Source organism: Kryptolebias marmoratus, linkage group LG6, assembly GCF_001649575.2.
Source record: "Kryptolebias marmoratus isolate JLee-2015 linkage group LG6, ASM164957v2, whole genome shotgun sequence".
NCBI classification, from domain to species: domain Eukaryota; kingdom Metazoa; phylum Chordata; class Actinopteri; order Cyprinodontiformes; family Rivulidae; genus Kryptolebias; species Kryptolebias marmoratus.
Window position 1 is genome coordinate 19,227,565 of NC_051435.1, and position 25,197 is coordinate 19,252,761.

At 40.3% G+C, this 25,197-nt stretch overlaps 1 protein-coding gene across 1 annotated transcript in view; it reads left to right on the forward strand.

The window, feature by feature from the left end:
* kalrna (kalirin RhoGEF kinase a) overlaps nt 1-25,197 on the forward strand; it is a 159,129-nt gene that overhangs the window by 19,300 nt on the left and 114,632 nt on the right. The window contains exons 2-8 of the mRNA XM_017410188.3: nt 13,156-13,230; nt 18,354-18,468; nt 21,865-22,057; nt 22,743-22,916; nt 22,997-23,080; nt 23,159-23,290; nt 24,720-24,842. Coding sequence (XP_017265677.1) covers nt 13,156-13,230; nt 18,354-18,468; nt 21,865-22,057; nt 22,743-22,916; nt 22,997-23,080; nt 23,159-23,290; nt 24,720-24,842 — 896 coding nt within the window. The remainder of the gene's footprint in view (nt 1-13,155; nt 13,231-18,353; nt 18,469-21,864; nt 22,058-22,742; nt 22,917-22,996; nt 23,081-23,158; nt 23,291-24,719; nt 24,843-25,197) is intronic.

Consider the following 25,197-nt stretch of genomic DNA (forward strand, 5'->3'; position numbering starts at 1 on the left):
TCTGACCAACCAACTAACAAGTCCATCCTCTGACCTTCCAACCAAAATCATCCATCCTTTAAGCCCTTTGCTCAATAATATTTCCTTCTCTGTCAGAGTGAAGACCAACTCCGACAGCTGTGTTTTTTCTGCTACGTGCGTTAGCACGGCTAACTGCCTTCAGTCCATTAGCCTCTGAACTGTGCCTCGGCAGCAGCCTGAGTTTTCTCAGGGACTGCATGTGCTATCCTTCTATCTGTCTAACATTATCAGGCAAAAAGTAGCTTTCAGAAAGTCCAGAGTAATTCTAACGCCAGTGAGCTGACTTATTCAGGAACATCGAGATTCCTCAACTGGAAAAAGTCAAGCCAAATCAAATAATTAAACTGGTTTGATGATAGTCTTCCTTCCCGACCGCTTGCTGATGAAAGATCCAGTGCTGTTTTTCTTCAGTAACACATCACTCAATTATTGTCTCTGAATGCTCGCTAACTTTTACTTCCCTCACTTCCACATTATAAACACAGAGAAGGATTCAGATGACGGAGAGAGGGCGAGCTGGGATGCATTCAAACTGCCTCGTGAAAGCTAAACCTTTTGTCAATTCGGTGGAGGTGCAGAAAAATATAGCCGCTGAAATTTACACTCAATACGGGGGATATAGTCAATTTTTGATTTTGCACGAGCGAAAAACTTGAAGTATCTGAAATATACTTGACATATTGCCCAGCCCTAGGCTGATTTATCCGATATATTCTGCCAAGAGATTTGTCCAAGAGTCGCTGCAGTATGGCTACAGAATACAAACCTCTCATCAGTCACAGCACTCTGGGGGTTTGTGTAGACCGCTGGACAGACAGCTGAGGAAGTGTATTTTGTGTTGATATTGGGATGAATGGATTGATCCATGCTCAGCTGATGTGTCTGCTTCCATCATTGAACTAAAGTGACTCGGTTCATTAGCACATTCATTGGAATGCTGCAGAAAGTGCTCCCCTTCACAAGCTTTTATGCTCGTCTAAAGTGCAGCCTAATGGCTCGCTTTACAGAACAATCTTTGTGATGAGCCTACGAAACAACATGTTTGAGTTAGCCTCGCTTGGGACGACTGAAATCAAGTAAATACAGCAGAAATTACCAACGCCAAGAAGCGGAAGATTTGAAAGAGTCGACATTGTAGCTTCACGACTCGTGTTTTGTTTTCTGCTAAGTTTCCTTCAGTTTCCTCAGAAGGTGAGAGCATTTTGTTCTTGTGACCTTTGGGCAAGTGTTGCGTGTGTGTTTACGCACGTGTGTGCGGTCACTTCTCTTGACTCTTTAATAGGAGGAAAAGGTTATTGTTATCAGAGTGGAAACAGCAGGGAAAGTCGGCGTGTTTTACAGAAGCCGGCGACGAGAAGTTAAACTGAGAAGGTGCACACACACACAATCACACACACGTAGAGAGAGACAAGCGTCTCACTCTAACTCCAGGGTGGAAAACCCTTTTTTTCTAAAGGGCCACATATGCAACTGGGCCGGATCAACAGACTAAACTCAATTCTACCAAATATGTTTTACAACGAGCTAAAAATATGATTCTCAGCTCTGTGTTTCTCTGTGTGTTTAGTCTGATTTAATTTACAATCCTTAAAAAACAACCGTCTGCTCTTCACAAGCTAAACACACGTTTTGTTCCTGACTTTAGTACAGAAACAGGAGTCCATAGCTTGTTGAAAAAACTCTACAGTCTGTGTCAGTTTATGTTTTTTATCGTACGCTGACATGACGGTAACTCAGACCTCGTACAAACTCCACTACCAGTGAAGAGACTCTATTGCTTTAAAAGTCAATTCCTTTTAAAATAAAAAGACTGCAAAAGCTGGTTTCAAAATAAAAGGAGAGATTTTTGGATTTGCCAGCAGAAGGATTTGTATTCGATTTCAGTTTTTTCCCGTCTAACCTGCTGGATGTGATCCGTTTGCCATTAAACGCCTATGTGTGCTCTTAACTGCATTAATTATCACCTGCCACTGAAAAGTGAACATGGGCGATAATGTTTTTGCTCGTGTTTTTGTGTGTGCCTGTGTGTGTCTATTACTAAAATATGTCATGGACCACTGGGCGCATTTAAATGAAGCTTTCAGGAAGTAATCACTAGATGTACATCTACAACTGATTAATTTTTGAAGTCAGTCCAATTCAACATGTCTGCCCCAGCTAGCTGACATAAGCAAACACAAAATGAATGTAATTCACTAATTTTTTCAGATATTAAGTTAAAATTCGGTGTGGTAGTAGCTGACACCCATTCACAACACACACACTCTCAGCATATTTGTGAAGATCATGCATAACATTATTTTGACGGTTTGATCAAAATGGCCTTTCTCATCAAAATGTGATTTCTGACTAAAACTCTGGCTTTAGAGACAACGGGCGATATGCATTGCTTCAGGGCATGCTAGGTCTTTAACAGTATATTTTTGTTGTTGTTATTGCATCGACTGTGTCTTAATGAGGAGGAGCCTCCCTGCAGAGAATATATCATCGTGCTCTGTATCTGTGTGTGTGTGTGTGTGTGTGTGTGTGTGTGTGTAAAATGCCTGGAAAGCACTGTGTGTGTGGTTTGTGTTGGAGGAATGATGGATGTGGTTTTCCTCTGCAGGGGAAACTGGAGCCGAGACCATTAGAGTTTGTGTGTGTGTGTGTGTGTGTGTGTGTGTGTGTGTGTGTGTGTGTGTGTGTATGTCAGAGAGGAAACACATTCCCCCTGCAGCTTTAAACAATATATTCAGGATATATATTTGAATTAATGAGACTAACATATAATTTATGCTGCTATCAGCTGAGGTGAAGCAGCTCCCCTCGCACTGCGATGACCTGACACACATTTAGGCTGTTGTGTTGAAAGGATACAAAAGTCACAGTCTATTGTCAGATTTTGAACTTTGTTTTATTTTTATTTTTTTATGACTCAGGTTTTTTTTTAAACTTTTATTATTACCAGTTTATATATTTGAATTGGCCTCTAGAGTCATCTTCCACATTCCCATTGAGTTCTCAGTGAAGGCTCTTGGTGTACTGTTGATGTACAGTTTCAAGCACTCCAGTATCCATGTGTGGGGCATCGAGTCATAGGCTTTCCTGTAGTCATTGCAGGCAGTGCTCAAGTTTGTATATCTGGTCACCCATTTGTCTATTCATCTTAGCCACTATGATGCTTGACAGGAGCTTCCATGTTGGACAGAGGCAGGTGATTGGTTGGTAGTTGGATGAAATTACTCCTTTCTAGGTGTTTATTTGTGATCTTCCAGTCCTCTGTTTGATAAAGTTGTTTAAAAGCAAGTCCATGTAAAATCTTATAAAACAAGCAAATTTAAAACGTTAAAAATTCTGAAAATTAAAAGAAAATATTATGTACTTTTCTAGAATGATGCAACGATGAAATGGGGGTAGCCTTTAGTCAAAAACCTTTAGGGGCTTTTTAAAGAAGTGTTTAAATGAAAGGTTATAAACTTGTTGTGAGACAGCATTGAAAAGTAGGAACATATCTGTTTAAAAATTACAAGATGTTTCTTATGACATGCCATCTACTAACGAATCCAGGCTAATTGTATTTAAATATTGCAAACTTTACTGTTCTTGTTTCTTATGTTTTGTTTAGCTTTTTTTGCTGCTTTTTTTGCCTATGAATATAATTTATTTCTGCCTCTCCGAACATGCATCTCTGCAGATGTTTCTTGTTAACATTTTACGTGTTATTTTCAGAGCCGTGTGAGCTGAGACATCCCTGTGTTTTGAAACCTGATGCCAGAAGCTCAGGCTGCATTAGATCCAAACAGCTAACTCCAACAGTTCCCACATGCATCCTGTGAGAACGGAAGGTGCCACATGGGTTGGATGGTTGGTAGTTCATAACTCAGAACTACAACTTCTTAAATCACTTTAGATGGGTTTCACGTCTGAACTCAGTGGCTTTGAATCGGGTTGCTTGGTCGTCGTGACAACATGTGAGGCGTGGCAGCCTTTTGAAGGGGCAGCTGTTGCCGGGGTGCAGACAGCCTCACCTGTTGCCCCCCCCTCCCCTCACTGTGTGTGGGTGTGTGTGAGGAGGAAGGCAACACATGCTGAGCCCTTTCACACAACACGGCAGTTTGGATTTGCATAAACGCAAACCGGATCTGATTCCAGATCAGGCCCCTGTGAGCATTTGAACTTTCGGCTGCAGCTGTACTCGTCTGGGAAATGATCCCCTAATAATGGAGCAGAGTGCTCATCGCATTTGTGCTAATTTATCTGAGTGCTGGAAAAGAGACGGCTGTTGGCTGTCTGAGCCTCCTCAGAGTCACCTTCACCATCTGCTGGAAAGCTTGCCTCGCCGGCTGACGTCCTTCTACGTGAACAGAACCTAAAGTCGTGTCTGCCTGCTTGCCTCACTCCTGGGTTTCAGTCCTTCCTGTAGCGCTGGCTCATCATCAGGTGTGTGTGTGTGCGGCTTCCACCAGTTCATGGGGGTAGCGCAGCTAATGGCTCCAGCAGGGCTGCATGCTGACCTTTAACACCAACATGTCTGGAAACATCGAACACCAGATATGCCCAACATATTGTGACCTTACTGCTGCAGTTATTCATGAGAACAGACCCAGATAAAGTAGATTGCATGCACATACCATTACTTGTCTTGTCGCTTCCTGTCTGTGTGACCTTGTGTTCTGTAGTCTGAAACTTTGCAGGGTTTTCTGCAGAATCCTTCACTTCAGTGATTCATTTAAGGCTACATTAGTGTGTCAGCTCTTTGGTTTTACGTGCTGCCAGAATCACCATTTAAACATGAAGATTGCACCCTCAGATCCCAAGCAGCATCAACCAGCTTGCTAATAGTACAGCCCCACTGTTAAGGAAGTAACAAAACAGAATGATGCATCACTTAACTCAAAGAAACATCTCAGTAGTAGGTACAAACGTTGAAGAGTGCTACTGTAACTTCCTCCTGAAATTCCAACATCCACCAACTTTCTTTCCTAAAGTCCAGTTGGAATTTTGTAATCATCTAAGCTGACAAAACGCTGACAAACGCTGACGTTATGATTGCGGAAATAAAGATTTCATGAAAGGTTATGTAAAGTTCAGACAGCTCAAACGTTAGTGCGACATAATCACACTTTAAAATGAGGGGTGGGGGTGGGGCCCCCTGGACAGGTCGGTTCAGACATGTAAAGTCCAATTTTTCTGTGAGCTGTTTAAATTTTGAATTATGTTTCTGCTGTACAGTATGTCTAAGGTATAGGCAAAGGCGAAAAATCCATGTTATTATTAGGGGAGACAATAAACGTGGAGATTTAATGAAAGTAATTTATTGTTGTAAAATGAACAGATGGAATCCTTATTAGTACTAGTAGTATTCTACTACCGATTATTAGTAATATTAATTACAACCGTGTCTCTTATCAGTACAGTATCATATATCTATAAAGATTTTTAATGTGTTCACTCTGCAGGGTGAATCATGGTGAGTAAGTGTCATTGTACATCAAATATGGGTGTTGTTTTTCCTCCTAAAGATTGTTGAGAACCATGTTGAAGATAATTTGAAGCTAAAAACCAGTTATTCAGGCTACTTCCACTGCTCCAGTCCTCAGGTAGCCCCCCCAAACATCTCAGTGTTGCCTTAAGCAGGTTTTAGTGGTACAATAGACCAAATCTCATTTGTGTTCTGCAGATAAAGGTAGGATTCACCACAGAATAACCTAAAAGAAACTGAAAAAAAGTGAAGTGTAAAGTCAAAGAAAGTGAAGGAAGGCTAAATCCCTTTTGCTGGTATAATCCTTACTCCTTAGCCTTGGACATTTACACTAAGGAGGGAGTGAATGTTCAAAAAGTGAATTTGGAAAGCATAGGGGTAGAGCACTGGAATGAGCACTGAGTCAAATAGAATTCACCCCAAAACTCAGTGGATATACTCTAATATTACAGTTTTAATTCCTAAAACATTCCTCTTTGCAGACACTTGCACTTGTCCATGCACATGGAAAAAAAAGAAAAGGTTTAGTCCTGGGATAGGAGTGAACTGATATGGTTCCAAAGCAACTTCACAATTTCTTTTGAAACATAAAGACATACAGAGATTTATTTATTTTTTACCCAAAAACTTTAGAAAGCATATTTAAGAAGTGATGAGTTAATATGAGCATCTGCTATATCCGTCGGTGTTTTTTATTTCAACAAATGAAGGGAGCAGAACAACATGGAGCTTCTGCTGTTCCACTGCTGCTGGCACAGAGGGATGAGTCCAACAATGATATTCACAGCTGCAGAGTCAGAGTGACTACATGTGTTTTGGAGCCTTCCCTCCATGAACAAATTTGGGTCTGAAAATTCTCTTATATTATCTAATGAAACACTCTTATGTTTTACTCTTCCTTGTTTGGGGTGTGGCCCACTTCACTTTCTCTCTTTTCTGCTAAAAAAACACTTAATAGGTTTCATGTCTCTGCAGGCCAGGAGGCTAATACTGTTAAATTGGAAATCTTCAGCTCCACCTACATATACAAGCTGAATTATAGAGGTCCTTTAATTTCTTAAACTGGAAAAAAATCAGGCTGACTTTGGCCGGTAAGGCTGGATTATTTGAAATAGGCTTTAATCCCTTTTTGTCTGACGTTATAGGTGCAGGATGTCAGATCGTTCTGAACTGAGCACCACAGTGATGTGTTTTGTGTGTGTATACATATTTATATGTGCAATGTGCATGGAAGTGTATGTTTATTTAAAGATCTTTTGTTTGTTGCATTATTATCTTGTAATAATTTTCTTCTGCTTGTTTATTAAGGTTAAGTGCAGGGGTGAGGGGATGTTTGTTTGTTGTTAATTGTTGATTTAATATGTTTAGGATTTAATCAACAGAGTGTTAAAAATTGCTGTAGCTTCAGAAATGTCACATTTCCATAATTATTCAGAATTATGCAGCATCATTTAAAATTTTGCTGAGGTTTCCCCCATTTCTTGTAATCTCTGCTAAAATGTTTCTGCGGCTTGACTGGAGTCCACCTGTGGTAAACCAGACAGATTGAACATGACAAAAAGCACACTCCTCTCTATAAAAGGCTTCCTATCTGTCAGTCAGAGCAAAATCTAAACAATGAGGTCAAAGGAACTGCCTACAGTATCCAAACAGTGAAGCATGGTGGTGGCAGAGTCATGCTGTGGGACCTGCAGAGCTCAGAGACAGAATTCTGCTGAATCAACGTTCAACGGAGCACAGGCTCAAAGATTTGCTCTTCTAAAGGTTGATTTTCCTTTGGAAAAAGTTTGACACTAGCCAGAACTCTTGTAGGAACTGGTCCCCTGGCCACACTGAGCATTCCAGGGAAGACAGACCTTATTGAGAGAGGTGGCCAAGAACCTGACGGTCCCTCTGACTGAGCTTCAGAGATCATGCGTGGAGATGGGACTTGTTTCCAGAACCAGAATTACAGGCCTCCACTGATTTGGGCTTTTTGACAGAGTGGACTGATGGAAATCACTCCTCAAAACAAAACACATGAAAGCTGCTTGAAGGACTCCCAGACTGTAAGGAACCAGATCATCTGGTCTGCTGAAACCAAAAGTGGACTGTTTTGGCCTTAGTAATAAACATTATGTCTGGAGGAAACCAGGCACCACTCATCACCTGCCCAACATCAACACCACAGTAATGTATGGTGGCAGCAGCAACATGATGTGGGGTGATTTGTTAGCAACAGGGACAGGGAGACTTGTAAGGGTTGATGGGAACCTAATCTAAAGGACTCAGGGCTTCAGACTGGACCAAAAGTTCACCTTCCAACATGACAATGACCCCAAGTACACAGAGAAGACAACACAGGAGTGGCTTAGGGACAACTCTGAGAATGTATTAGAGCCAGAATCGTGATCTGCACACTAAAGAACATCTTAGGGGAGACCTGAAAATTGTCCCTATTCAACTAGACTGAGACTGAGAAAAATTACAAGGAAAAATGGCAGAAAATCCTCCAATCTAGGTGAGCAAAACTCATTGCATCAAACACAAAAAGACTTGAGGCAGGAACACTGCCAAAGGTGCTTCAGCTCAGTACAAAGAAAAGGTCTGAATACTTATCCCCCCTGTGGCCTTCTGGTCAAATTGACCCAAAGTTACAAGGGCTTTTCTACCTCTCTCTGTCTCTCTCTTTTGAGGGCTTCAGCATTCCACTGCAGGAACCAGAATCCAAAACAGATGACATGGGTAGAAATTTACCCCAGAAAACGGTCCTGGAAGGGAGGTAGTACTTCTGAAATTACATGGAACTTTCAGTTTTTGGGTGAGTGCTGAGCATTTTTGTCTCCAGGATGTCTGTTAGAAATATGCAGATGAAAGAATCGAGGCAGCTATCTCTGTGTGTGTAGCTTCTGTCTGACCAGTTGCGACACTTCAGCAGCTGAGGAGAAGCAATAAACACCAGCAACCTAATTTGCCTAATCTACCCTGTAGCTCTACCACTTTTCACCCTTTAAATAGGCAGACTGACTGATTACAAGACTGAGGACACCTGTGATGCTAATTATGGGACACATCTTAGTTTAAAATGTCCCTGTGGTTACACTATTTTCAGTCTTCTCTAGGGGTACCATCCTTTTTGTCAAGGCCAGTTTCATTAGTTTAGTTTTCAAAAGGAATTCTGCTGGACCAAAAATCAAAAGTTGATTTTTTTTAGTAAACTCCTGTTAACTCTTAATCCTAAATTGTCCCTGGGTTTAACTGAGACCGTGTTTGTCTCTCTATGTCCCTGCGATGGACTTGTGACCGGTCCAGAGTGTCCCCCACCTCTCACACAGTCACTGCTGGAAATAGGCACCAGCTAAAGGGAAAGGATGGATGGATTATATTCAGTCATTTTTTCCCCTCATTGTTGCTTTTGTCAGTTTCAAGTTATTTCAGTGACCTTTGTGGGTTTTCCTTTCTTTAACAAAAGGGATACAAGCAAACTTGTCCGCATCTGTATTGCGTGTAAAATGCATGGTTTGAACTGTAAACGCAATGAGAAGATAAAGACGAGGATGGCAAACACAACAGCCAGAACTGAATCCTTGTTGTTGACTGATGAGGAAGTTTTTATTTCATGTCATATTAAACTACTACAGACTGTGAGTCGTGTCAGTCCAAATACTTGGACATAATGGATGATTTTCAGGCCCAGCATCCTCAGAGGGACAGCTGGAGGGAAGAATTTCCCATACGACGTTTAAAACAGATCATACAGGTAATGAAATGCAACTTGGCTGAAATTACCAGGGTAAATGATTACCAGGTTAAAACGGTTCTGGGAAGCATAGTGGAAATGCGCCTAAAACGTAAGGAGTACTTCCTGAGATTGCCTTCAGGTACCTCTTTGTATATGTGCTCAGAGATCAGGAAAAAAAAGAAGGACATTGCATGTGACATGTTTTTAGCCTTGGGAAATACTGTGAATCTTTTAGAGAAGTACAGATGTCCTGACAGGGTGTAAAAAAAGAGCAAAAAATGGTGCTAAAATCGTGGTGTTTTGTTAACGGCACATCAAGAATGCAAGAACAGGCAGCTGATTTTTCTACAATGGTTACTGCTTAGTGTTTGTATGTTTTTAGAAAAATATCATGGCTGCGGTACATCTATGTAAAACGTGTGTCTTTGTGCAGGTGTGTGTGCTGTCCGTTGGAAGAATTTGCATGATCCTCTGTATTTGCTTTCTCTTCTTATCTCAGCAAGAAACAACGGTTACTGTAAAGGAAAGTTATTTATGGCGGGGTAGTTAGGGTTGTAAAACATCACAGCAGCTCAGAAAGATTTAGGTTTTTGTGTGATACCTCCTCACATCCTCAGATCCAGACTCAGAAGGACCAGCCTATGTTAGGAAGTTAGAACTCCTCAGAACATTGATCAATTAAGCTGAAAACCCATTTTTTTCACCAGCCTTTGCTCCAATTTGAACAGAATATCTTGGCTTTTCTTGTGTCACTTTACTTGATTTATGTCTTTGTTTTTGATTTTGGTTTTTAATTGATTATGCTTTATTTTGAAGTCCATTTTATTGCTGATGTATTGATCTTAAACCGGAGAAAAAGCTTTTTGGACAACTGTGGTTGTTTGTAAAAATAAGAAATAAGCTTTAGAAATAAGCTTTGTCTTGATCAGATTTTTATTTGTAAAAAACATGTTCAAAACTATGTATCAGTTCTGTTCCACTTTACAATTTTGCTCTACTTTGTGTTGTCCTGTCACATGAATTCTCAGTAAAATACTGTGGAAAATGTGGAAAAGCCCAAGGGGTACAAATACTTTTTCAAGATACTGCACAGTTCAACCTGACGACATTTTAAAAGGTTTCAGATAAAAGATCAACTGAATTAAAGGGAAGTTTATTGGTAAAAGTTCCTGCAGTAGGATCGAAACAAAACAGACAAGTACGACAGAGAGCAGTGATTAAAAGGCAAACAGACCAGTTTTGAGATTTGATTGGAAAACAAGAACTGCAGCGAACTCAGTTCTCTGAGGATTAGTTCCACATATATATGGGGCATAAAAACTGAAAGCAGCTTCTTTGTGTTTGGTATTAACTTTTGACGTAAAGCAGACTTGTTCCAAATAACCTAAGATGCCTGGAAGGTCCATAATGGACGAGAATGTCTGAAATAGGTTTTGGGTTTAAATGACTGAAAATGTTATAAACTAACAGCAGCTATGTGAACTCAAGGATGGAACATACAGCAGCTTAGAACTGGGTTATATGATCCAAGTTTCTGTTCAGTTGATTATTTAGGCAAACTAATAAACCACAGTTACTGCAAATAAAGAGGATAAAGAGAGAAGGGCTTGAGATGGGCTTACCTCTGCAACTCAATGCAAAGAAAATGAGAATTCTGCTAAAGTCTCAAGACATTCTGGAGACTCCCTCATGAAAAGCGCTGACCAACTAGTCTCAGCCCGGTGAGCTACCACCTCAGAGAAGCTCTGTTTTGCTCCTCTTTCAATCCAATACAGAGTCTTTCATGTGCAGCTCAGCTCTTTATGTGTCTCTCCTCTATATGTTTGTGTTTTAATAGTATCCACATTATCTCTGACATCTCCACCAACCACAGTGCCAAAAAACATAAATCATTTTTGGAATTTTGCAGTAAGTTTGATCAGATGTTGTCAAGTTTGAAGGCTGCTTGTGAAATGATTAGGTTATTGACTGAACTGTCACTCGTCAGCCGATAAAGAACGTGGAAGCACAGCGGTGCGCGAACTGTGACTTTCTGAAATCCTCTCATTGACATTTACAGTTGAAGTAAACACTTGACATTATCTTCTGATATAGCTTACTGTGAAGCAAAGGCTGTAAATTATATACTATATCGTAGTATATATTATATCTATTATATCTGTTTATAGTTTCTTTTGTGTGGTTTTTGCAATCAAGCTACTTCTGCATTTTTTGTGTTCTTTTAACCTGTCATGTATCAAAATGTTCAGCTTGTTCAGGAATCCTGTGCTGTGACTTAGTATTGCTTCAGTTCCTTCAAAAACATTATTTTTCTGGATTTTACTTCAGCATACTGGCTCTATTTTTGGTGCCTTATGTTCTCTTTGGCTTTTGGTCACTGTCTTGCCAATTTTAGCAATAGTTTTGCTAACTGTAGCGTTTAGCTATGATTTTGTTGCATTAAACTTTTAGCTTGGTTTGCAACACTTTAAAAAAAGGTTTTGATACATTTGGCCTTGTCGGGTTTTGGGTTTTTCTGTTTCAGTTTATTGTCTTCATGTTTTCTGTTTGAGTCTTTGTTCAGTTATCTGTCTTAGTTTGGTTCTTGTGGTTCGTGTCTTTGTTTCCTGTCACTATTCACTTCTCCTCAGTCACTCACTTGCCTGTCTGCCACGCCCATCTCCACACCTGTCAACAATTTGTATCACTCACCTGTGCCCACTTACCTCGTCATCTTCAGTGTTTAAAACCTGGTCACTTTCTCCACTACTCTGCTAGTTCATTGTGCTTCTGTTGTGCTTGTTCCCTGGTCCTGGTCCTGGTCCTGGTCCTGGTCCTGCCTTGTTTTGGATTTAGTTTCGTTGCCTTGTCAGCTTTTGTTTTAATTTAATAAATTAGTTCTTTTGCTGGAAACATGAGTCTGGGTTCGCCTCTGTTGTCTCCACCGTTTATGACAGGCCTTTAGAAATGGTTTTGCTTCATTTAGCTTTTATCTACTGTTTTGACAATTTTAGCTTTCAGCAACAGTTTTTCTAACTGTAGCTTATAATTACAATCGTGCTACATTTAGCTTTTAACTCTGAGTTTTTTTCCTTTAGTTTTAAGCCCCTGTTTTGCAAATTTTAGGTTTTAGCTATTGTTTTGCGACCTTTAGAATAAAGGGCTTTAACACATTTGGCTCTAAGCTTTAGTTATCCTAATGTAGCTTTTAGCTATTCTTTGGACAGTTTTAGCTTTCAGCTATTGTCTTGCTCATTTGAGCTTTTGTCCTGCTTGTTTTGCCTTCACCAACTCAGTTTCAGCTTCCTCAAAAAATTGCACAAGTCAGCATTACTCTGCAACGTGACAGAAAATGTACATTTCTCGAGTAATGTATTCAAGAAAACCTCACTGCTGTCATCTTGAAGCCTTCTCCTGATTATAAACCAGGCTCGCCAGTGACTGAAAGGTGCAACTGAATCCTAAATTAAAGATCAAATTCACTTGCTTTTCTCCGTCTGTGTGTGTTTATGTGCTGAGGCAGAATTTGCTGACTATGTGATTCTTCTGTAAGTCATGTGTGTGGCTGTGTATCACACACACACACTTACACAGCAGGACGTGGACATTTGGGCTCATTTTCCACTGAGGGAACGGAGCTGCGAGGAGGCTGAGAGAGCATCGGCACAAATGGGAGAAGGAGAGAGGGAGAGAGATTTCATAACATGACAGATGGATGAGCAGATGAACTGATGAGCAGGAGAGGATGAATGGATGAATGAGAAACAGATCCTGATTTCCTGACACTCTGTTTAACTGTGATCTTGCAGAATAAAAACAGTATACATGCACGGGCTTCTTAAAGTGCTGACAGTCTGTAAGAGGTGAAAGGAGGGAAAGCTGAATGTGTGTGTGTGTGTGTGTGTTCCCTCACAGGAATGTTGATCTGATAATAGGATTATTACTGAGAGTTTTCTCTCCTGTCTTTCTCCAGGCTCCTTCAGGACTGAGGGCATAAAGGCCTCTGATGTTCTGCCCATGTTAAAGGAGAAAGTCGCCTTCGTGTCTGGTGAGTGTCAGTCAAACCTCCCATCCAGGAGGGAAATAAAATCTCACAAAAATCTTTGATATTCAGCTGTTTTTTGAGGGGAATCATCCAGTTTATTCTAGATGTTCAGTATTTCAAATAATAAAAAAATCCAACCCTTTTCAACAACAATTTATTCAAATTTAAAGATGCACTGATTCTGTTTTTTTTAGGGGGCCGATGCCGATTTCCAGTTTTTGTGCAGCTCTGACATATTTTGGTTGATAGCAAAAATTCAAAACATATTTTAAAAAATTAAATAAAAAAAATCCCTTCCTGTTGTATCAGTCAGTCTGATCCTGCTGCAGTTAAGTTTTCGGGGTTTAGTTAATGGAGGAGAGCTTTAAAATGTCCAATATTAAAGGTGATTAAACTGCTGAGCCCCAGACTGAAAGGAAGCTTTCACACTGCTGCTCAACACTATGCCAGTGATCATCTTATATATTGATAATATTAATCTCAGTGGCTGCAGAAGCTTTAGATTTTTACCTGTAAAGTAGGTGTTGGGCACTAAAGTTAGAAAGCAAGAACAGAAACTGAACACTAGCTAAAAGCTAAAAGACACAAAAGGCTTGCTGAAAGCAAAGAGTATCAGAAGAAAAGAAAGAGCTAGTTTGCTGAAGCAGATTTTAAAGAGAACAATGTTTTTGAAGGAAATGATATCTGTGAAAACCCCTTTCAACGAGTCAAAGTTAGAATCTCACCCTCTCCGGGTCAGGCAAGAGACAAGACGAAGTCCTCCCCGGCATTCAAGCCCAATTTATAGGAGCGTGTCCTCCTCTGTCCCTCTGGCCAATTTGTCTCAGTTTACAGGATGCCAACACAAACACACACACATCATCACACACCAGCTAACATGCTGTGATGTCTAATAAAGTCCCCTAAAAATTTACAGATGATGAGTTTAACTTTAATGAAATACAAACTTTATAATACATGTGGACATCTCCTTTTAGCTCTTGTGTTAAAACTCAGGGAAATCACAGAAATAGTCTCATGTAGACCCAGATTGGTTATTTTAGCTTGATCAGCTGAAATAACCGAACTGCAGGCGAAAGTGGAGCAGTCATTTTTTTGTGTAAGTGTTTGCATTTATGTCATGAAGCACTAAACAGGTTTTCATAAACACTCAGAAAGAAATCATTCAGATGACGCCTACAATTGATTTAGCAGTCAGTTCCATTCAGGATGGCCACCACAGCTAAGGGACAATGTTTACACAGCTCTGTTTTCTAAGTGAAACCAGAACATTTCTGTTGCTCTTCGACCGTTTGTGTCAGTAGTTTTTTTGCAAGCAGATGAACAACAGTAACAAAGGTGGATGGCAGAGTGCTGTCTGTGTTGCTCACTCTAAAATTTGTCAGAGCTTCTGACTCATATATGAGCTACACCGTCTCTTGGAACACCAGAGTCACATTTCTCACGTTCTACAAATACCTTCGGTCCAAACAAATGTACATGTACTTGCCATATTGAATGAAACCGTTTTCATGCTTGAGACTGAAGTGTCCATGTGCATGTGCGTCATTGAAATATGAAAATCGCAGCACCAGCTAGTGACCCGGCATGGAAACTAGAGCGTCTTTTGCGGTCTCGCCTGGACAGCGAATGCGATCACGGCGTTACCGTGTGAACAGGCACCTTTTCCACAATCAACATCCGAAAATCTGTAACGTTTTCAGAACATGTAAAGAGTGGCCTATGTGACTTTAGCAAACACAAATGGCTACAACTCAAATTTTGTGTGATTCCCAACACCTATTCGAGTGCTTCACAGTGTGCAAGATCTTAAACCCGTTGATGTCAACCCCGTCTGTGTTTTAGCAAAATATCTCATGAAACAACAGACTGATTTGAAGGAAACTCTTAAACAAGTAATCATTAGATGTACATCTAAAACTGGTTAAATGTTGGACTCATCCATATTCAAGATGGCTACCACAGCTAATCAACGTTAGTCAAAACAAAAATGGCTATAACTCAGTTTTACAGATGTTGAGCTAAAATTTGGTATGTTAATAGCTGAGATATTCTCAACATATACTCTGAGAGCTAACGCATCTCTAGAGCTCTCAGTGTCACTTGAGATAATGTCAATTTTTTAAGGTTCGTTCAAAACAGCTACATCTTTAATTGGGTTGACTACAAAACTTACTCAGGTATCGATGTACACCCATAAGTTACTGTTTGAGTGTTTCATTGAAATACCCCCACTGGTTCAAGAGATATTTTAAAATAAGACAAACGCATGAACATGTAAACAGACAGAGCTGAAAACATTGTTTCATCTGCGGGCGATAACGAGGAAGAAATAAAGGGATATTCCACATTTTATTAACTCAGAATGGAGTTCTTTTCAAAACTATGTCAAACACTTTCTTTTAATTTTAAATAAGTACCTTGTTGAAAATGAAACATTTTTTTATTTTTATTGAAAATTCTGTGAATATGATGCGTTATACATAAGTTAATTGAAGCCTGAATTGGATGGATGGATGGATGGATTTTGTTCTATAAATCTCCAGAAGCTCTGGCTGTAAACATGAGCACATGTGAAAGTGCTGGCAGAGATAATGTAAAAACCCTCAGTCTGCAGTTTCAGAATGATGTTAGAAGCCTTCTATAAATCTTGTATTTGTTCTAGTTCTGTATGGGAACTGGTCTTTTTGTGTTTCGGCATCGTGTGAAAGGATAAGTCTGAATCAGAAAAGAGAAGAGGAGAGAGAGACATTAAAAAAAGACATGGAGACAGACAGAACGGGAGTCTGACTGAGGGCCAACAACCATCCATCATCAAGATTCCTCCCTAGATTACAGCAGCACTTTGCCTCCCAAATCTAACACACACACACACACGCATACACACACACATGCGCTCCACTTTTCCCTCTGAGTGGAGCTTTCATAAACACTGTGGTTTGTGTTTCTTACATTAATCTGACCTGCACATCTCTGCACACGTCGTTTATCACAGAAGCGCAGGGAGTTTGTGTTTTGAACGGTTTGGGGGAAAAGCGTGCTGAGTGGCTGACCCGCCTCTGAGAGCTGCGCAGATGAAAACTGTTGCATGAACACGCTGAACCGAGGGACAACCCTCTGCTCCGGGAAAATGCTTTTAGCAAAGCTACTGCAGGGATTTTTGTCCTCTCTAATGTTTGTTTCATCAAGTTATGCAGCACAATCTATTTTGGTTCAGAAGGATGGTGGGATTACTTCACTTGTGAAGTTCAATATCACAACATATTTGTTTTTTTATGCTACCATGACTATAAACATCCTAACAACTTACTGAATACTATAACTAATAAAACCATAAATGGTGCACTGAAAAACTATTTATATCCCTTAAATCTTTCTACATTTTGTCACGTTACAACGACAAACTTCAAAGTATTTTCCCTATATTTTTATGGCTAGACCATCACAAAGTATGACAAAATGATACCTGTTTTCAATATATTTTACAAATAAAATCAGAAAAGTGTGCCTTGCATTTGTATTCACCCCCTTTACTCTGATACCCTAAACTAAAATCCAGAACAACCAAGTGCCTTCAGGAGTCACCTCATTAATTAACAGAGTCTACATGTGTGTAATTTATTCTCAGTTTAAATCTAGCTTTTCTGTGAAGGCCTCAGAGGTTTGTTACAGAACAGTCATGAAGACCAAGGAACACATCAGACAACTTAGGAATAAGGTCAGGGGTAAAGCTAAAAAGTTTAAAACAGGCCTAGGTTATAAAACCATGTCTCAAACTTTGAACATCTCGTGTAGCTCTGTTCAGCCATCATCTGAAAACAAAGTACCGCTAACTGCAGACCTACCAACACATGGCCGTCTACCAAACTGACGGGCCGGGCAAAAAAAGCATTAATCTGAGAAGAAATGGACTGTACTTATATAGTGCCTTTCTTGCCAACCAGGCCACTCAAAGCACTTTACAACACAGTCTGTGCCCTCATTTACCCATCCAGACAGCACTTTACTACATTCCTACAAAGCTAATCTGAATGAATCATTTTATGGAGACGAATCAGTGCTTTAAACTCAATTCATACACTGATGGGGCACACATCAGGGACATGTGACTCCTGCCAGAATCAAACCTCCAACTCTCTCAGTGGAGGAGGACTGCTCTAACCACCGAGCCACAGCCGTCACAGAAGCCAAGAAGCCCACAGTAACTCTAGAGGAGCTGCAGAGGTCCACAGCTCAGGTGGGACAATCTGTCGTCAGGACAGCTATTAGTTGTGAACGCCACAAATCTGTCCTTTATGGAAGAGGGGAAGAAGAAAACCAAAAGAAGTCCTGTTTGTAGTTTGACACAAGCCATGTAGAGATACGACAAACACGAGAAAGAAGGTGCTTTCCTCCGATCAGACCAAAACTGAACTTTACGGCCTAAATGCACAATGATTAAACACTCCACATCACTCTGTTCCACTGTGAAACATGGTGGTGGCAGCATCATGCTGCGGGGATGCTATTATCCTATTTATCAGCTATCACCTAAGTTAGGGGTCTGCAACCTCCGGCTCTGGGGTCACATGTCGCTCTTTGGTTGCTTTTTGTTCCTCTGCAGCGGTGCTTTAACCACAAATAACACAGAAATGAATATTTATAGCTGGAACCTCAATAAGAAAAGCTAAACGTAGCAGTTCTAAACATCAGTTTTATGTGTTATGTGAGAATAAATTTTGTAACACGATTATAAACAACCACATCGCTCAATGGTTTGTCAGTTTACTAGGAGTGTAATGAACTCTCAAAAGATTAAAACAGCAAAAGATTTCTTGTCGGGTTGGAAACTCAGGAACTAAAAAAGAACCGTCTGGGGAAATTAGATCTTTTCCTTTGTCCTAAAATGTAAAAATACTGATAAAAAACAACTGCTATTTTCAGTTCTTTTTACTTCACAATGTATCAAGCTAGTTTTGATGAGCTTGTATTTACTGTTTTACAGTCATTTATGTGGCTTTGGACAATGTTTTTCAGTGGGAGAAGGAGCAGAAACTAGTCTTTTGATGGTCAAGCTTGCAGAGGTCCGACCTGAGTCATTTGATGCTCAAATTGAAGTTCACCAATATTTAAATTGAACTTGGCAGGTGGAAGAGATAAAAGAGGAGGCCCAATCCTGACGTTTCCTGCCCGGAGCAACCATGACCGAATAAAGCAGGAGGATCTGAGGAGGCTGGTCACCTACCTGTCTACTGTTCCCAGGTACACACACACACACACACACACACACACACACATATAAAGATGAAAGCCGCACATTTTAAATTTTTTTCCCTGCCTTTTCTGGTCAGCTACAACGAGATTTAGTGCGAGTGTGGCGCAACAGATCGTAGAAACAAGTAAAGGGTGAAGTGCTTGTGAAGAGCTTTAGTGCTGCCCCTGCTGTGGAATCAAACGCTCCTTTCTTCTCCGTCTCAGCAGCAGATGGACTGCAGCGTTTGATTTGCATTTGGGTGAAAGCTGCAGTGTTTGCAGCAGACAGTTTGTGGCTCCACCACAGACGGAGGGTCCTGCAAGGAACTAACTGATCAGGAGCTGAGCGCCAGTGACTCTCCGAACTGTAAGGCCGGTCACGTCTGAGCCGTGCCAGTTTTTAAACGCTGAGTCAGCAGTCACGCTATTGTTTACCTGGTTTGTTTTGCTTTTCTTGATGTTTTTTTGCAATCTAACTCCTTCTGCATACTTGGTGCTTTTTTAGCCATTCATATATCCAAACGTTCAGCTCATTCAGGAGATGAACGCTGTGACCTTTTTAGTTTTGTGACGTTTAAAAACACAGAAAAACACAGCTTGACCGATTTTTGTCTTCTTCTGCTACTTTTAGCTTTAAACTGTCATTCTACTGCTTTTAGCTTCAAGATATCCTTTTGCTACTTTTAGTTACTATTCTGCTTCTTTTGCAAGTTTTAGAATTTAGCTATTCTCTTGCCACTTTTAGCTTTTAGTTAGTTTCTTAACTTGCATTTTGCTATGTTCACTTTCAGATATTTATTTGTTACTTTAGGCTTTTAGCTACTATTGTGGTACATTTAGCTACAAATTTTTCTTCTTTTAGCTTGTGTGTTTGCTACTTTTAGTTATCATTCTGCTACTTTTAGCCTTTAGCTAGTTTTTTTGCCAGTTTTATCTTCTAGCGATTAAAAAAAGGGTAACTAAAAGCTAAAAGTAGCAAAAGTCTTGCTAAAAGTAGAAGAATGGTAGATAAACTGAAAGTAGCAAAAAGCTAAACTAAAACCTTAAAGAAGCAGTACAATATCTAAAAATTAAAAGTAGCTTAACAGAACAAAAACAGAGCAAGTTTGCTGAAGCAGATTTCAAAATGAACAATTTCTTTGAAGGAACTGAAGAGTTCACAGTGTTTTTATGTGAAATTTTATTTTAAATAAAGTTAAATGTTCTGAAAATTATAAAAGTTAGAAAAACCAAAAGTTTATAGCACCCATCTCCTTAATGAGCTGAACGTTTAAATATTCATTCCTTTTCCCTGTGCACCCTAAATTGCCCCTAGGTGTGTATGAGATGAGAGTATGAATGGTTGTTTGTCTCTATGTGTCCCTGTGATGGACTTGTGACCTGTCCAAGGTGTCCCCCGTCTCTCGCACAGTGACTGCTGGAGATAGACACCAGCTCCTCCGTGACCCGGAAAAGAGACGGTAAAAAACACAGATGGATTTTAATATATGACAGAAGTAGTTAGAGTGAAAAAAATGCTGAGGGGGAAAAAACATAAGAACAATAATGTAAATGTTAGAATAAAAAACAAAAAAAAACAGGCGAGTAGTAATAGGCTGCTTCAATAATTATTGGCACGATGTCTAGATGTCCTTTATTCCATCAAGAGAGACAATTCTCAGTCTATTCTGTCTTCATTCGCTGTGTGACTGGAGCACAGAGTGACTTCAGCAGTCATTCAGTACCCATCAATCCTGCTCTGCTGGCTCCTGCTAATTGAGCTGCTGTTTCCATGGCGACAAGGGGAGTTTGTGCCTCCCTGAGACAGATTGTAACAAATGTGTTCCTTGGATTAATGTAGGAAGGCAGTGAGGTCATTTCAGCAGATTTTCATTTTTCATTCAGCAGCAGGTGATTTTAAGGCCTGGTAGACTCCATGTACAGATAACTATCAAGTACCTACAGGCCTGCCAGGTGTTCAGTGATGAAACTCCATCCTTGCGCAAATTTTCTAATTTGTTAGGTTTACATATGGATACTCATCACTGCGCATAAAACTGTTAAAATTCATAGCTGAATAAGCCACTAATGCAATCCTCAAACAGGAATACACGTTGGTGAATTTCATAATGATTTTCTTTACATAATTAAATGTGGCTGTGAAAATATTTAGAAGGTTTTTTTTTTTTTCCTGTGACAGAACATCACATGTTTCCACTCTGAAGACTGAAATATTAACGGTCAAATAGTTTAATTTGGATTCACGTTGTGAAAAACTGTCAGCTACAACCACACCGAATTTTAGCTCCATATCAGTTGCAACGTTTTGGTCGTTAGACCTTCATCAGGCGAACAATGAAGGGTTTTCCTGACAACCAAAATGTCACAAAACAATAAATAATCGTAAGTTTGGACAGTGTGCTGGAATCTTTTTGTTGTTTTGGATTCACCTGTGCTTGTCCAACACATCTGTCTCAAATATTATACCCATTTTTGTGTCGGTTAATGTCAATTACCCCTGGTGGCAATCTTGAATTTATTTGATTCCAAAAATCAGGCAGTTGTAGATGTATATTCAGTGATTACTTTCTGAAAGTTTCATTAAAGTCTGTCAAATGGTTTATGGGAAATTTTCCTGACAGACAAACAAGGCTGACTCCAGCAGTTGGTGCGAAAATTAAAGCAAAGATCAGCAGCACTTGGAGCATGTTCTGTGGATGACTCCAAATTTTAGTACATTATCTGTGAAATTGACTGAAATAAACCCATGTTTGTGTTTTCTAAGGTCAGCCAGCTGTGGTGGCCATTTTGAATTGTTGTTGTCTCCAAACGTTATTCACTTGTAGGGTATATCCAATGATTATTTCCTGATTGTTTCATTAAAATATCTTCTAGGGTTTATGAGATATTTTGCTGTCAGACAAAGACGGTTAATGCCAAACAGTTAATGGAATTTTTTATTTTCTTTTTAGTAAAATCTTGGACAATCAGTTAGCATTAATAATATGTGTAGGGGATTTATTCCATCTACGGTCACACCAAATTTTAGTGCTATATCTGTGAAATTGGCTGAGTTATATCATTTTTTTGTTTTTAAGATCAGTTGCTGTGGCAGCCATCTTGAGTTAGATTGACTCCAAAAGTTAATCTGTTGTAAATGTGCAACCAATGATTATGAGCTGACAGTATCATTAAAATTCATTCAGTGGTTCACAGGTTTTTTTTGCTAACAGACACACAAGCACAAATGCAGACATGGACAGAAACATTCTGTGATGAGGAAATGATGTTGAGGAAACAGGAGTGGACAACATGTTCTGACTTAACTTTTCTGAGACACAATTCATCAGTTGGAACCAGAGCAGTGCTTGAATGTCAGACGCAGAAGCAGCATCACCTGCATGTCATTTCTGTGTCTCCCATCAGCGAGGACGTCTGTAAGCGTGGCTTCACTGTCATCATCGACATGCGCGGCTCGAAGTGGGAGCTGATCAAACCTCTGCTGAAGACGCTGCAGGAGTTCTTCCCAGCGGAGATCTGTGTGGCGCTCATCATCAAACCAGATAACTTCTGGCAGAAACAGAAGACCAACTTCGGCAGCGCAAAGTTTTCCTTCGAGGTCAGATTGATTATGGACAAAACATAAAAGTGTTTTTAGTCTCAGACTTTTTTTTTCCACGTTAGACTTAGTTGCTCCACCCCCACAACACATCATTTTTGATATACAATGTGATTACAGCATAAAATAAGGGTAGAGTATTCCTGGAAGGAATGCAAATCACTCACCACTTTCTATGACAGAGGATTACTTCAAGCAAAACAATAAGTTTTCCATGAGAACTCACCACTCTTATCCAGTCAGTGGTGTGCCTGGTTGTAAACCACCATATTTAGAAACAAAAAGACTAATAGCATCATCTAGTTTTCAGCTGATATGCTCAATCTCTTCTGCAGTACTTGACTCTTGGCAAAATTATGTTCCTTTGGAGGAACAGTGACAGTTTGAAAATAACGGGTATGTTTTTTTATACAGTGTATGCAAACATCTGGGTTCAACTGTAGATCATTACTGAGTCTGATTTCTAGATTAAAACATTTTGAACTCTTAAGAATATGCCTGTCTTCAAAAGTCAAGATCAGGTTTTCTGGTTTAGTTCTCCAGAAATTTCCCGGTGTTAGCATTCAGAAATGATCCTCACTGGCAAACACCAGGTCTTAGTCTACATTTGAGGTTTGTGACTCTCGGATCTTTATTTGACTGGATGGCCCGTCACTCTCATTGTGATATTTCTGTTTGTGATCAGACAAGCATGGTGTCTGTGGAAGGTCTAGCCAAACTGGTGGATCCCTCACAGCTGACTGAGGACTTTGAAGGCTCTCTAGACTATAACCACGAGGAGTGGCTAGAGCTCAGGGTTTCTTTGGAAGAGTTCATGTCCAACGCAGTTCACCTATTATCCAGACTGGAGGACCTACAGGTACAGAGCTGAGTGAAGCTAGTTTAAGAGAATTTACGTCCATTTAGTGTAAATTCTTAACAATTTGGTGTGTATTCCAGGAACTTTTGTCCAAGAAGGAGTTTCCTGCAGATGTGGAAGGATCTCGTCAGTTGATAGAAGAGCACACACAGCTCAAGAAAAAGGTGAGAAAGCTGGAGTGCAGCGAACAGGCAACTCCAAACCTTGAAATGACACTGAAGCAATGTTTTACTTTCCTGCAGGTTCTGAAGGCTCCAGTGGAGGAGCTGGACCGGGAGGGACAGAGGCTGCTTCAGTGCATTCGATCTAGTGATGGTTTTTCAGGAAGGAACTGCATCTCTGGTTCTACTGATTTCCAGAGCCTGGTGCCCAAGGTGAGTGTCCCACCCAGAAAAGATCCTGAAGGAAGTATTACCCAAAAAGTGCCAACTAAGGATCATATTTTACTAGATACAGAAGGGTAGATGTAAAAACTAAAAAGATAGGCTTTGTGATGCTCCTAAAATGCAAACAGGTTACAGGTCTAAGAGGGGAACCCAGACATCCCTCTCCCCAGCAACACTCTCCAGCTCCTCCTGGGGGATCCCAAGGGGTTCCCAGGCCTTGAGGTCTTCTCCAAGTGGTATGTGCCTGGAAGCTCCAGAGGAAGGTGTCCCGGAGGCACGCTCAATTGACTCCTTTTGATACAAGGAGCAGTGGTTCTATTCCAAGCTCCCTTCAACTGATGTAGCTCGTCACCTGATCTCCAAGACTGGCCAGCCTACAGAGGAAGCTCATGCCAGTTGCTTATATCTGGGATCTTGTTCTTTCAGTCATGATTTGTATCTCATGACCATAGGTTGGGATTGAAATGCGGATGGACCAGTAAATAGAGAGCTTTGCTTTTGGGCTCAGTTTCTTCTTAACCACGACAGAACCAAGCAATGCCCTGAATACTGTGGACAAGGCCACGATTCATTGAGCCATCTCCAGCTATCCTACTATTATTTGTGAACAAGACTCGAGGCAGAGGTTCACACTTTATCAGGAGGGAGTGTTCCATCTTTTTCCTCTTGGGAACCTCGGCTTCAGACTTAGAGGAGCTGACTCTCCTACCAGCCTCTTCACACTCAGCTGTGAACTGCCTCAGAACACGCTGAAGGTCAAAGCTTGAAGACACAAATAAAGTAGCATATTAGGGAAAATTTGTAGTTTTGATGGACCACCAGACATGTATTATAAAACTAATTTATCATTTCATTAACATACTTTTGAATCACAAAGGTTAGAATGAGAACCTAAAATTTAAAAGAAAAACACCAGCTGATGTTGAATTTTGGGAAATACCTGGTCAGATCAGTGTGTTGTTAAGCACTCTGACCAGAATGAGCTTTGCAAGAGTGAAAAGTGACTCAGTATGCAGAAAACAACAACAGTCTGCCAGCTAATTCAGCTTTAAGGAGAGTTGTTTTCAAATGAAGAGGTCTCTGACAAAAAATGTCTTCTCCTACAGCTGAAATGTTGGCAGCCTGAGGTTTGAAAAACATGTTTTAAATGTTCATCAGAGCATACGATGGAACCAGATGTTCAAGTTGCCTTTGTTTTTGCTTCTGTTTTGTTGCCACCACTGACTTATCAAAACATAAACAACAACACAAACTTTTTATACCTACAGAACACCTAAAGATGGTCAAAGGCAAAAACAGATATGCTGAGTCACTCTGGATGGTTTCACCAGATGCAATGAATGACATATTGAAGAAAAAGTGCATTGGACTCCTCAGGAAAAGCCAAAGTCGTTGAGTGCTTTTTTTCTTTTCACAGGTGGCCAGTCTTCTGGACAAGCTCCACTCCACCAGGCAGCATCTCCATCAGATGTGGCACGTCAGGAAGCTGAAACTGGACCAGTGTTTTCAGCTCCGCCTGTTCGAACAGGACGCAGAGAAGGTGAGTCACCGCCGAGCCTCGCGTCGAGACCCTTACTGAACACCAGCTTCACAGCAAATATCCGGCTCTGCATTTAAGATGTTTGTTGAAAAAAGTGACACAAAGAAAGTCATTGGCTGAGTTATTTCTCCACTGCACCACTTAGAATGTATTGAGATAAAATCTGTTCTAATGACCTGAAGAGGTGTGACTTTTCATTTAGTTGGAATATCCCCCCATTTTGCTTCACCAAGCACAGACAAGATACCCATGGTGGCAGCATTGTGTTAGTGTAGCGTGATCTTCTGGTCTATATCTGCAGTCTGAAACAATCTGAGAGAATTGTCCCAAGGTGAGGCCCAGAATATGGTGCAAT